Source organism: Pelodiscus sinensis, chromosome 4, assembly GCF_049634645.1.
Source record: "Pelodiscus sinensis isolate JC-2024 chromosome 4, ASM4963464v1, whole genome shotgun sequence".
Lineage (NCBI taxonomy): Eukaryota > Metazoa > Chordata > Testudines > Trionychidae > Pelodiscus > Pelodiscus sinensis.
The window spans coordinates 31,520,953-31,535,172 of NC_134714.1; the positions used below are offsets into that span (position 1 = coordinate 31,520,953).

Sequence of the window (14,220 nt, forward strand, 5' to 3'; positions counted from 1 at the left end):
ACAATCTGCTTCTAAAAGCATTTCCCACAGACTAGAAATTTCATTCACAAACTAAGGAATATAAAGAACACGGTTGTAGTCAAAGAAAAACATGCTTAGTCCTAAATGTGGATACATAGTGACTTGAAAAGAACCTTTTTAGTCTAGTGCAGTTTTCAGCAACATCGCTTGGAGAAAAGCAATATTAGAGAATTACAGTTAAAAAAAAAATCCATGCCATATTAGATCATGGCCCCACTGCAGCGGACCGCTGCCCCACCAGAGCCCATTGGCATTTGGCCACACTGCAACCGGCTCAGTTGGACTCCTGCAGCAGGGCTCCCAGCCGCTGGCCTCCCTGAAACTAGCCTGGCTAGGTTCCCAGCTCCCACATGGCCTCCTGCCTCTGGCCCTCCACCGGGTCTGGCTGGTTCAGCAACATCCATGGTGTTGCTGGACCATGGAAGTTGCCAGACAAGGGAATCCCGGTTGAGAGAGGTCCAACCGGTAAATGTGTATCTTGTTCTTGTTTTGCAGGTGACTCATAACCAGGAGAATGTGTTTGACTTGCAGTGGCTGGAGCTCCCAGATATGGCCCCTGAAGAACTGGAGTCTCTCTCAAGGAATATGGTTTTTCATCTCAAGAGGCTTATTGATGAGAGAGATGAGTGCACAGAAGTATGAATGAGAGATATTCTCATACAGTTTATTTTAGGGATCCGACATAGGCTCTGCTTTTCTATTGTCTTTTCCTTGTGTTTCATATAAGGCTTGATCTCTTCTATTAAATCTGTAAAAATTGTAGCCCTTAGAGCAATGTTTAATCTTTCCTTGCTGCTCTCATAAACTATATTCTTGAGCTACAGAGAATTCCTTTTGGAAAGAAAAGTGTGCAGGAAACACAAGATGCTCTGTTTTTTGAATTTTCTTCAAAGGTTTTTTCTGTTATACTTCTCCTCCATTTTTCTCTGTGGCAGCTTCTCTATCCTCCAAAAGTATTTGCCTTCTCTCTAGCTTAGGTCACCAGTGACATCTTTCCTCTGTATCTGTGACTCATTAGTTAATCTTATTTCTCATATCTGCTAGAAACCTCTAGTCTTCCTGGCCTAGATCTCTTCACTTACCTCTCTTCCTACCGTTCATGATCTGACTCTGAATTAATTAAAGCTATAAATTTGCTGCAGTTTTTATAAAAACTCTAAGTAAAATAAAGTCCTTATCTGAAGCTCTGGGAAGTAGTGCATGCCAGTGGTTGTCCTAGGACTGGGAATCAGAATTGTGTTCTGTTCCTACTGCTGTCTCTGCCGTCAGTGTGTGACATAAGGTAAATCACCTGAACCTTCTCTGCCTGAATTTCCACATCTGTAGAGTAGGCTAATAATTACCTGCCTTTACAATGTACTTTGAGTTACTTGAATGAAAGGAGCTATAAGTGTAATGAATTGTTATTCCTTGTAAATGCCACTTGCTACTCTATGTTTCCAGCTGATTGTGGATCTCACTCAGGAGAGAGATTATCTTCAGTCTCAGCAGCCATCAAGTCCTCAGAAAACATCTAGTCCAGATTCTTCACCAAACCTAGCCAATCAACTCTCCAGTGAAGACAAGCAGCACCTGGGTGTTGAGCTGGCAGACATGAGAGCGAAACTGAGAAGGGTGCGACAGGAATTGTGAGTCACTAAATGCCTGGTGTAGTAGAGAAATGATGTCTATCTCAGGTTCCTTGCTAACAGTGTCACTTAAACATGTAATAAGTCTCAATCTGCAGCATTGGGTTGCCTATTGGCTTCAACATGCCCACTTTTCTGAGAGATCTACATGTAGCACTTGGTCTTCTAGGATTTTTGTTTGTTTTTGTATTGTTTAATGAAAGGATGTGTGCAAAGTAGCTGGCCTAGCCTTCTCTCATCTTCCCTCTTCTTAACATGCCACCAGTCTCAAGCCTCCATTAATTTGTCTGTCTTTTCCTCTTCTTGCCTTCACACATCCCTCACATTTTCTTCCCCTTTTCCTTCGTTCCTTCCCGACCTCATGCCATCTGTAAGTTTTCAAAGACTCTTGCTTCCAGTTGAGTTTTCCCTTCCTCACTTGCATACACATTCCTCTCTCTTGGCAATGATTGTTGGGAAAGATTGGTTACCATATTCAAAAGGGCAATGGCTGTGTTAGCTGTGGCAGCAGGAGTGGCAGGTGAAATGATCATTAAAAAAGATACAGTGCCAAACTTCCTTTGGCAAAAGGCACTACAAGGAAACATCTGTAGCTCTTGGTAGTTTTGAGACTGGATTAGCACCAAGAAAATCTATGAGGTCTCATGTCCAGATTACACTTGTAGACACCTGTGACTCATACCTCCTGCATCTTGGCATGATGTTAATACATACCATAAGTATTGTTTGAGGAACCCTTGAAGTAGTTTTATACTAAGTTTCCCTAATCATTTTCAGGGAAGAAAAGTCTGAGCAACTTGTGGACACCAAGCATGAAGCAGAACAGCTTGTGCTAGAGCTGCAGAAAATAAAACAAGAAGTAAGTGGGGCTTCTCTAATTGTAACACTGCATCACTTTTGCTTTCAATATTGAAATAAAAATGCTTCTCATGAAATTTGAATGATGGAACCAGCTGACTGCAGTGTGTTATGTATAGGTCTGATTGTGACAGAGCAGTGCAGTGCTTGTGAGAGCCGGTCTCATCTGCTCAGTTCACCAACTAATGCCTGGAGCATACACAGTGTGGATCATTGACAACTGAAGAATCCAATTTTAGGCAGTTGTAAACTCAATTCTGCAATGAGTTTGGTGGCTTATTGAAGAGTTCCCCACATTTGCAACTTTGGAACACTGTTGGCCTACCATTCACTTCTGCTTGTCTAGACTTGGGGCAGTGTTGTTAGTTTTACCAGCATGAGAGGGTTAATTTTATTATATTCTGTTTGTCATTTTCCCCAGAACATCCACCTGGCAGCTGATGCACGCTCTGCCCGAGCATATAGAGATGAACTGGACTCACTGAGAGAAAGAGCAAACCGAGTCGAGAGACTTGAGATGGAATTGGTCCGGTGTAAAGAGAAACTGCATGATGTGGATTTCTATAAAGCTCGTATGGAGGTAAGTGAAGATCAGGAAAAAAAATTTCTGGTGCCTGCCTCATTTCTCCCAGTGCTGTTCACCAATTCATGCTTCATTTGTAATCACATTTGACTCTACCTGCAGATTGAAGAAAATTGACGTTCCAGAAAATACCTGATAGATGGGATTTTTGGAAGCACCCGGCAATGGCCTAACTCTGCTTCCCCATTAGTGTCAGTGGTGAAACTCTCATTAGTGAGAGCAGGGGTAGACTAGTGCCGAAAAGCTCTCTCATTAGAGATCTGTTGGTTCTCCACTATGTGGCTGACTGTAGCAGCCCAGTTCTTTGACAGTATGAGTTTGGATCATCTTTGCAACTTCATTGCAGTACATTTTCAAGCTGTATACATCCCAGAGTTGATTATTTAACCAGCATTTTCCATGTAAGTGTAAATTCAGATAGCAAACTGTGGGCATTAAAATCTGCAAATGCTGGCCTTATAAACAACAGAGAAACTGCCCTTAAGTGGAGGGCTTCATCTATATTTTCATGCTATTAGTAATACAGTTTCTTCTGGTTTAGCCATTTCAGGCTTCTGCCCATCATAGTTTCACTTCCTTTTTAGGTCTGTGAGCTAATCTCATATTTCTTTTTCCCCCTAAAACCAAGAGAGAGGACAAGCTGAGGTTATTCCCCATTATTCGGCACTGGTGAGGTCATAACTGGAGTATTATACAGGCAGTCCCTGGGTTATGTACAAGATAGGGACTGTAGGTTTGTTCTTAAGTTGAATCTGTATGCAAGTTGGAACTGGTGTCCAGATTCAGCCGCTGCTGAAACTGATCAGTTTCAACAGCGGCTGAATCTGGACGCCAGTTCTGACTTACATACAGATTCAACTTAAGAACCCCAGGCATCCCCAAGTCAGCTGCTGCTGAAACTGATCAGTTGCTGATTCCAGGAAGCCAGGGGCAGGGGCTTCCTGTAGTCAGCCACTGGTCAGTTTCAGCAGCGGCTGACTTGGGGACGCCTGGAGCAGAGCAGCTGAGGTGCTGCTGGGTTGGTCCAGTAGCGCTGCCGCTCCTCGGCGCTACTGGACCAACCCAGCAGCACCCAAGCTGCTCTGCCCCAGGCGTCCTGATTCAGCCGCTACTGAAACTGACCAGCAGTGGCTGAATCAGGACGCCTGGGGCAGAGCAGCTGGGGTGCTGACGGGTTGGTCCAGTAGCGCCCAGAGCGGAGCTAAGGGACCAACTGGCAGCGCTCCAGCTGCTGTACCACAGGCGTCCAGAGCAAAGCCGCAGAGCACGGGGGCAGCGGGACAGCCCAGACGCGCCGTGGCTGTCCTGCTGCCCTCGGGCTCGGCGGCTTTGCTCTGCTTTGCTCCCCGTCTCCCTGGTCTGCAGACCAGGGGGACGGGGAGCAAAGCGGTGGAGCACGCAGGCAGCGGACAGCCCAGACGCGTCTGGGCTGTCCGCTGCCCGCGTGCTCCGCCGCTTTGCTTCTTCTCCCTGGTCTGCTGGAGACCAGGGAGACGGGCCCCGTTCGTAACTGTGGATCCGACGTAAGTCGGATCCGCGTAACTCGGGGACTGCCAGTATCCATTTCTGGGCCCCTTATTACACGAAGGATGTGGCCACATTGGAGAGAGCCCAGCAGTGGGCAACAAAAATATTAGAGGGCTGAAGTATCTGACTTATGATGATAGTCTGAGGGATTTGGGCTTCTTTACTCTATGGAAAGGAAGAGCGGGGGAGGTGGGATTTGATAGCAGTTTTCAACTACCTGAAGGAAGGTTCCAGAGAGGATGGAGAGAGGCTGTTCTCAGTGGTGACAAAGAACAGAACAAGGAGCAGTGGATTTAAGTTGGAGTGGGGAAGGTGTAGGTTGGATATTAGAAAAAAAACTATTTCCCTAAGAGGGTGGTAAAGTATTGGAATGAGTTACCTAGGGAGGTTGTGGAATCTCCTTTCCTAGAGGACTTTAAGTCCGGGCTTGACAAAGCCCTGGCTGGGATGACTTAGTTGGGATTGGTCCTGCTTTTAGCAAGGAATTGGACTTGATGATCTCTCTTCCAACCGTATGATTCTATGAAGCCAGTGGAAGTTTTGCAACTGATTTAAAGGTTAGGCCCAAACTGGAAATAGGCAGAGCCTCTGGCTTTGAGATAATGGAGTGTTACCATAACATATGCCCATAGCACTCCCTGCTAAAAACATGCCAGTTCTTTATGGACTTCCAATCTTGCCTTGTTTTTCTTTGCCAGCCTGGAGGGCCAGCTGTCTGCTGTATCTTATAAATAGAGCCACTAAGCTGCTGGGTAATAAATGTGTAAGTTGCAAACTGAGGCAGGCTCCTCTGTGTCAGCAATTCACAGTTTACCTGAGAGAGTCTGGATGTTACTGTAAATTGTCTCTCATGTTCCCCCAAACTGGCAAATCCATTGTGAGCTAACCCTACCGTGCATCTTAAGTAGCAGGGCGGGTTCTTGAGCCACTGTACTTGTCTGTTCCTGCTGCCCAAAATATGCAGAGTGGAGTTGGTTCTGGTAGCATGGTAGAGGTTAGTGCTTCCTCCTCATCTAAGAGCAAAAGGGCAGCCATTCCATTGTACTGTTCTTGGGTTCTCAGTGCTATGGCTAGAACTATAGCTAGCAAAATCCTCAAACTAACAACTTATGTCTCCTATGTGCTAAGTTATCTTGATGATCTCTAATGTAAAATTTATGGAGCTCTCCTTTTCTCCATTCTTCCACCCCTCATTCAGTCTTCCACCTCTGTTTCTTCTGTCTTGGATGTCGAGGTTGGGCATCATAGGTGAGATTTTGTGCTGCATCTCTAAAAGCATCCATCCATATGGGTACATGGGGGTGGATGGAGCAAAGATCACTTTACACCTTCATGGCACCTTTCTAATTCTGTTTGCTCTAGGGCTCGATATGTCCTGTGGCATATATTAGGGCAGGGATGGGCAATAATTTTCACAGGGGCCCACCTAATGAATTGTGGTACTTGGTCATGGGCCAGCTTTGCCCCACAGAAGCATGATAGCATTTTTGAAGTATCTAAAAGGGTGTCACAAGAAGGAGGGAGAAAAATTGTTCTTCTTGGCCTCTGAGGATGGGACAAGGAGCAATGGGCTTAAACTGCAGCAAGGGAGGTTTAGGCTGGACATTAGGAAAAACTTCCTAACTGTCAAGGTGGTTCAACACTGGAATAAATTGCCTAGGGAGGTTGTGGTTATCTCTATCACTGGAGAAATTTAAGAGCAGTTTGGATAGATATCTATCAAGGATGACCTAGACCAGTGGTCTCCAACATTTTTACACCCAAGATCACTTTTTAAGTCTCAGAACAGGCAAAGATCTACCACCCCGCCCCTTCTTTGAAGCCCCGCCCCTTCATTGAAGCCCCGCGCTCTCTATTCTCCTGTCCATCACTTGCTATCTCCAGCCCTTATACACGCTGTTAAACAGTTCATTTTTAAATTATGCAATATATAAAATTAAAATCATATGCTTATAGTTATGAAATAAATGGTCTATTTTTAATTCATGCTGTTTAAATGTCAAATGAAGCATTTACATTTATACATTTTTTCTCTATTTTGTAAATCTAAAATTAAGTATTGATAATTATATATTTTTTCTTCCAATAACAAAGTCTCAGTGTGACACCTGTGACTGAACAGTATCTGCCAGTGTCTTGAAGTCTGGGTTGTAGTCTGAGATTGCTAGTCGTATACAGTCCATCAGATGGGCATCTGTGGTCCTGTGCTCAGCCTGGGAAGCTTGCTCCAGCACAGCTGGAGCTAGACGCAGCCTCCCTGGGCTGAGCACAAGGCAGCCAGGTTGGAGGGAAGAGAAGTGGCTGCCCGGCCAGCTGGCCATGGCGTTCAGCCAGGGTGCACCAAGCTCCGCATGGGCAGGCGCAGAGGAGAAGCTGTCGATCAGCTGGAGCGTGGAGCAGATTCTTTCAGCTGAAAGCCAGTCAGCTTGCTGGGGTGTTTCAGCCCTCCGGACCTCCCAGCTCCCACCATTCCTCACAGCTACTCACCTGTGTTGTTGCTCAGTGAGTAGCTGCTCCTCAAATGAGGAAATCTAATGTAAATGTACTGCGTAGACGCGTAGTTCAGAGAGGGCTCAAGAGCTACTCTTAGAGCCCATGAGATCTACTGGTAGATCGCGATCTACTGGTTGGTGACCACGGACCTAGACAGTGCCCGTGAGGGCAGGGGACTGGTCTTGATCTCTCAAGGTCCCTTCCAGTTCTAGCATTCTATGATTCTATGAAGGGCTGGGACCTGCACAGAAGGGACCGGGCTGAGGACTAGCTTCAACTCACTCTTGTCTGGGGCCAGAGGCTTTGAATTAAAAATAGCAAAGGGCTTGTGGCATCCAGCCCCGCAGCTACCTTGTTGCCTGGCAGCCTCCCAGGGTTACTCCAGCAATTTAAAGGAATTGTGGCTCCAGTCCCTGCCAAGGTAGTGCCACGACTGTGAGCCACAAGCCATTTAAATAGGATACTGTTGCCTGAGCTGCTGCCTGGAAATTCAGTGGCATGGGCAGCAGGATGTAAATAGAAAGCTGCTAGATGCAGTCCCCAGCTGAATCAAATTGTTCGGCAGGTCGGATCCGGCCCCCACGCTGCATCTTGCCAAGCCCTAAGTTAGGAGCTTCCCCAGCTTCCTTTGGACTCTTCACATTATAAAATTGCCAGTATTTTGCATTCTGGCCATTCCCTTTTCCTATCCATGCCAGCAAATTCCTAGAGTGGGTGCTCTGTACAAGGGCAGCATCAGTTTGTCTCCTTTGGCTTTGTGCTGCTCTTGCATTCAGGGAATTCTCCAGGAGAGATTCTGGCCCTGTTTTGTTGCTGTGCCAATGTGAAGGGGCTGTAATAAGGCCAGAATTCAGCCAGTGTTATCTCTCAGTTTCTCTTCCATTTTCTCTGCCTGTCCTTTAAAGAGAGGTGTAATGAATCAGACCTGTGTCTGCTCACATTCCTGTCATCCCCTAGAAAAATAGCTGGATTTACAGTTTCCTCAGAACCACTTGCAGTGTTGGAACAGGGAGCTTGTTCTAATCTCTTACTTGAGGATGAGAGATGCTAGTAAAGCATAAAGGTGACCCACCCCGCTCTCCTGACACTTATTGGTACAAGTAGCTTCCTAAGCGCTTAGGGTATGTCTACACTAGCCCCCTAGTTCAAACTAGGGAGGCTAATGTAGGCATTCGAACTTGCAAATGAAGCCCGGGCTTTAAATATCTGGGCTTTATTTGCATGTTCCCAGCCAACCGCCATTTTTAAATGCCACTAGTCTGGACTAACTGCCCGTGGCTACATGTGGCAGTTAAACAGTAATTCGAACCAAGTCCTGAGTTCGAATTATCTGTTACACCTCATTCCAGGAGGAGTACATGCAAATAAAGGGAACATGCAAATAAAGCCCGGATATTTAAATCCCGGGCTTCATTTGCAAGTTCGAATGCCTACGTTAGCCTCCCTAGTTTGAACTAGGGGGCCAGTGTAGACATACCCTTAGTGTCTGAGAGTCTCAAGCAAACTTCACATTGATGGAGTAATCAAAATACAGATGAATAAAGCAGGCCATGATTTTGTAGTAAAATAAGAACTCTGGGACATTATTATAATGTGAAAACACACTGCAAAGTCAGTAATTGAACGGACATATGAGGGTCCTTTAACTGCATGCATTTCAGTGAAAAAACATATGATGGGCACTTTATAAGCTTCTAGTTCAGGTCCTTGAAGTACAGTCATGAAAGCTTGCCTCTAAAGAATGGCATCTCCAGGCAGTAGTCATGAAAGTGCCATGTGGGGGGCAAACCATGTGTGACAATTCACATGATGTACAAGTGGAGAAATTGGAATGAGACTTTGAATAGTTCCTTAAACCACAGGCTCCAAGTCTCTAATAGCAAGAGGGAGATTTTAGAAGCTGCCTTAGAACAAGTGCCAAAGGAGCAAGCTTTACTGCAAGCGAGACCTGACATGTCTGAGCAGGTGAATGTTTTCTGTAGGTGTCTTTCATGACCAGAATTACCAAACGCTATTTTAATTTGATTATAACCTTAACAACACACAATGCAAATGCAATCTATAGACTTGCCCCTGTGGTGGCTTAATGAGATCATAACTATCAATGTGCAGGGGCAGTGCTGCTTCTTCTGAGAAGGTGGTTCCTGCCAACATAAAACCCTGCTGCTGCATTCCTCTCCGTTGAGTCTCTTGCAGCTCCAGGAGATCAGATTCTTTTCAGAGGCCAGGGAGTCTTACTTGCATTTCTTTCCTCCCCCAATTGCAATAAATTTCCCCACAGGATGATGGAAAGTAATTCCTGTGAACATTTTTAAAAGCACTTCTTTTACATTTTCATATAGTTTGATGGATGTAAGGTTCAGTTATTCTCGGGCATTTGTTAACATTATTACAGCTCAGTAGGAGTGACTTCCATAACATCAGGTATATGGAGAGAGAGAGTGTGTGTATAAAAACTCCAGTTTCAGTTCAATAGTAAATAGAGTGGGCCCCAATCCAGTAAATATTTATGCCAATATTTAATTTTGATTGGTCTACTCATAGGCATAAATGGTTGCAGGATTAGGTCCCAAGTTGTTAAGACTGCAAACCAAATTCTGTGGCGTATTTCAGTGAGATGTTTATAAAGGCAAGATAAAAAATTGTTGGATATTTTAAGTTAGTTTTAAGGTAAATTTCATCAAATTGATTTTGGAATGTCGTATATGTAAATCTAATATATATGTGAGAGTTTTGTCTGTCTGTTTGTTCAAGAACGCCTCCTGCAAGAGCTAACCACCAAATTTGGTATACAGCTTCATCTTATCATAACTAAAAGCAAGCAAAGGGTTTGATTGTGCTAGGAAAACGGGATGTGCCTGTGCTTGTTAGTTGAAAATGGGATTGCTTTCCAGAAAACCATACAGAAAAGAGACAATGCACCAAGGCAAGTGAAAGGGGCTGGCTAGAGGCCTGCCCAAAACACTGCCCAAGCCCCGAACCTCCCACCCTTCAGGTGCCCTTTAGATAAGGTGGAGGGAGCTGAAGTCTCTCCCCCCAAATTGTATGTGAACATTACTGGCTGTTCCCCTTCTTCAGAGAGCTAGGGGGAAATGCACAGTTTGCTACATTCATCACTCTGGCTGGGGAGTGCACAGGGGTCAGATGAACCTGAATCTGCCCCAGCTGGGGTCATGCACCTCTCCCTTTGCTAAGCCCTCTGGAACTGCAGCAGCCATGGAGAGATGCTTCTTACCTGGCCCCAAGATGCTGCGTTGGGAGAGAACTGGAGTAGTCCTCTCTCTCCAGGGTAGCCTGCATACCGAACCCCTCATCCCCAGCCCTACCCCCAGAACAATGATTTAAATGAAGCATGCATATTTTAAACAAATTTAATTGAGGTAAGGTCTGAGCAATGCTGAGTAAATCTTAAAAAAAGAAAAAGAAAACTCTTCTGTTCTTTTGATTAAAAAAAACACATAGCTATAAAACCATTGTAAGGGTTTTGAAAAGAGAAAGAAAACAAACCTTCATTCCCATAGAAAACACTCCTAGCCATTCTTCTTATCTAATACAAGAATGATTTATAGCCAAACCAATTCTCAGGTCTCTTGGGTTACCCGAGGGTTATCTGTGGTGACATTAGTTATAATATACCCCTGGTATATTAACAAAGGAAGCTGAAACAGCAGCGGAAAAAATGCGAAGAGCTGCACCAGAATTGTCGAGCCCACAAAAGCTCATGATACCATCTACATGTTTTGTTAGTCTATAAAGACTAACAGACTGTTTGTTGTTTTTTCAGTTTATTTAAATTAAGTTTGCACTATGAAGATGACCTCAGAAAATGGGTGCAAGTAAATATTGTTGGCCCAACAGTTTTCGTCATAATAAACGTTCTCATCTGTCAGGTGTTGCTCCCCCTCAATCCTCAAGCACATGTAGGGTGCTACCTCCCATCTCTCAAATATTGTGGGTCCCAACCATGTGTGATTTGCAATCAGAGACTGGTTTTGTGTATACTTTTCTTGGCACACAGTTAGACTCTTCATGAGATATTGAAATAATCATTTCCTGCTTGGTAAGCAGTTTCAGAGGTAATTCTGAGGCCATGTTTATGAGGTCAAACACCATCTTATTTCACAGGGCTGCAGTCCAGACTGAGTAGGATAGTCTGTTATATACTCTGATTGACCCATTGTTTCAATGAGAGTATTTTTGGTTCTTCTCTTACACCAAGCAGGCTGCCTTTTTTTAAGTCCACTCACTCTCATCTCTTTTGATATCAGACAGTTTAGCATATTCATCGTCTCTGGTCAAACTTGGCCCAAAATTTAGGTCTTAAAAAAATCAGAGTTTCACATTTTCTATTTATTCACTTACTCAGAGACATCTCTATTGCAGTCACCATCATTGTGTCTCCTGTGAAGCACAGAGTGCACTCATCCCCACTGTCCCCCTGGGGACTAGGGGATCACAGGAAGTCTGTACCACAGCTGGGAAACAGGACCCAGAATTCCTAATTCCCAGGCCAGCCTTAACCACAAGACCATCCTTCCTCTTTTATAAAACCAGGAGTGAACGGAATTGTTTTTCCATGGATTTTTTTATTAGTAGTACAATTGTTCTAAACCCACATTAATCTAAAGTTTTGCAACAGCTTTGCATTAATCAGTTTCAGTGTTTTGGGGCTTTAAAAGCCACTTCACACAATAGGTGGGTAGAAGAGCTGCTTCTAAGCAGTAGCAATAATAACCAGGGATTTTTCTTTTCTGTGGGGCAGAAATTAATTTTTTTTTTCCTGTCAAAGCTATTTTCAAGAAATAGCAGTACATCTTCACAACACTCTTTATTTCTGAGTAGCTAATTGCTAGTGTTTTGCACAGTGCAGAAAAGTCTACGAATGCCAAGAAATACCAGAAGATTAATTGTCAACTGCTGACTCCTCCCATTGGCTTTATGAGAAATCTGGGATAAAGTGAAATCCTTTGTAAGCTTTCTGTTTAATTTGTGGTTAAGGGTTATGTATCTACTGGGTTTGTATTCATGTTAGGGCAGGTGAGGGGGAGCCCATTCTTTCATAACAGACTGTGTAAACTATGTTCTGAAATGGGCAGATCTCACTGAGACCTGGGAGTGAGTCTTACTGAGCTGCTATCAGACTTACAGGCCACTGAGTGTACCCTTCTAAAAATGGGAAAGCATCTCTTGTCCAGTGAGCTAACAGGCCTTACTCATTAGTGATAACCTTTCAGTAGTCCATGTGTTTTGAAGGTTTGTTGTCTGGGTGAGTCAGCTTATTCACTAATAATAGTTGAGGCTTTGTAATTTGAAGGTTATTGTTCAGCAATAACCTGTCAAACCAGGGATGTATGCATATTCCATTTTTCCTGTATGTTGGAGGGAAAATAACCTTGTTTTAATAAAAATATTAGTTTAATTGCTGTGGTGTTTGTCCCCACTCTCCCCCCCTCCCGCAGTTCCCCTGTGTAGCAATGTTCCCTCTAATCTTTTCCATACATGTGCCAATTTTTTCCAGCCATATGTAGAATATTTTTATGTGCATTGAGGCATGTGCTAATGTGCACCACCAATAGAAACAAAAATCCTAGTAGTGGGCTCTCTGCTAATCAGTTGGACGGCATGTGAATCTCTCCTGAGCAGACGCACAAGCACACAGCTTAGAGGGAGCACTGCTTACTGAGTGTTGATTTAGTGGGTCTACTGAGATGTGTAGCACCCTGCTCTTCCCCATCTTTCAAATGTTGTCACTTTGTGAGTGAGACAATTGCAAGACTTGCATTTCCGATATCAAAAGCACTTAAAGGTAAAAATAAGCAGTCCTATTTTTTTTCTTTTTTGGCCTTGAATCAGACAATTTAAAGCTGTTATGGCCTGGATAGGAACGTTAGCCAGATTTTATCCTGTGAACATGCATTATTTCTGGAGGTAATGTACAGGTACATAAATCGATGCTGCTGCAGTTTTTACTTTGTTATGGTTCAGACAAAAGGAGAGCAGCATATAATTTACCAGTCTTGTTCCTAGAGTTGTACTAGGACTGCTGTAGCTGCAGATCCAAGTTGGTTTATGCTCTACAAAAAGAGCCCAAAATGCCGCTGACCTAAAACTGTTCATACAATTAATGATTGTGCCAGCTTTTTAAGGTCATTGCAAACCACTGCTTCGTTACGTGAAATAAAGCCATGTACATGAGAGAGAGGGAAAGAGAACTTTCTGGCTAGTTGCTGAAAGAACCTTTTCATGTAAATGTGCCTGTAACCTCTAAAGGTCTAGGTCTATTTATATTTTGCACTCTGTCTCCCAAGTGCTTCACCAACATTGATATTGGAACATTTTGAAGTGTAAATCTTTGCTTTTGTGGGATCTGCATATGTAAAACTGAAATTTTAGAGGTAATGCTATTCATAGTTAAATATCCAGTATTTGAATGGCCTTGTTATAGATGTGCTATATTTTTTCAAACTGTATATTGAAAGTTGTCTGTTTGAAACCTAATATTATGAAACTAGGAGATTAACTTTTTATATGCTGTTTTTCTTTTTGTGTTATAGGAATTGAGAGAAGACAATATCATACTAATTGAAACAAAGGCCATGCTAGAAGAACAGTTAACGGTAGCAAGAGCTCGCGGTGATAAGTTGCACGAACTAGAGAAGGAAAACTTGCAATTGAAATCCAAACTTCATGATGTAGAACTGGTACACACTATTTAACTGTTATTTTTAACAAATTTTGGTTTTAAACTAGGTTACATACTCTTTTACATAATCTATTGGAGTAAATCCTATTTACAATATTTTACCATGTTTTAAGCCATATGAACTTTGTGTCAGTGCCATTCATTGTCTATGCTTAAAACAGCATGACACTCTGATTACAATTAAATGTATCAATACGTCAGTGGTCTGCTTGGGAGAAGCAAACAGTTTAAATGATTTCAGGTTAGATGAGCATATATCACCAATAAAATATTGAAGCCATACTCATTGGTGTTAGTGATTTTAGAATGTATTAGTTTTAAAAAAATCTCTTACACATAGGATGTAAAAACCTGCTGCAATAAACAACTGCTAGAACAATAAGAGCGTAAGAATGGCCATACTGGGT

General features: G+C 43.3%; 1 protein-coding gene across 6 annotated transcripts in view; it reads left to right on the top strand.

The window, feature by feature from the left end:
- CCDC88C (coiled-coil domain containing 88C) overlaps window positions 1-14,220 on the top strand; it is a 147,288-nt gene that overhangs the window by 73,152 nt on the left and 59,916 nt on the right. For all 6 annotated transcript variants that reach the window (XM_075926709.1, XM_075926710.1, XM_075926711.1 and 3 more), the window contains 5 exons: window positions 517-657; window positions 1,465-1,649; window positions 2,427-2,508; window positions 2,929-3,087; window positions 13,665-13,811. In XM_075926709.1, the coding sequence (XP_075782824.1) occupies window positions 517-657; window positions 1,465-1,649; window positions 2,427-2,508; window positions 2,929-3,087; window positions 13,665-13,811 (714 nt within the window). The remainder of the gene's footprint in view (window positions 1-516; window positions 658-1,464; window positions 1,650-2,426; window positions 2,509-2,928; window positions 3,088-13,664; window positions 13,812-14,220) is intronic.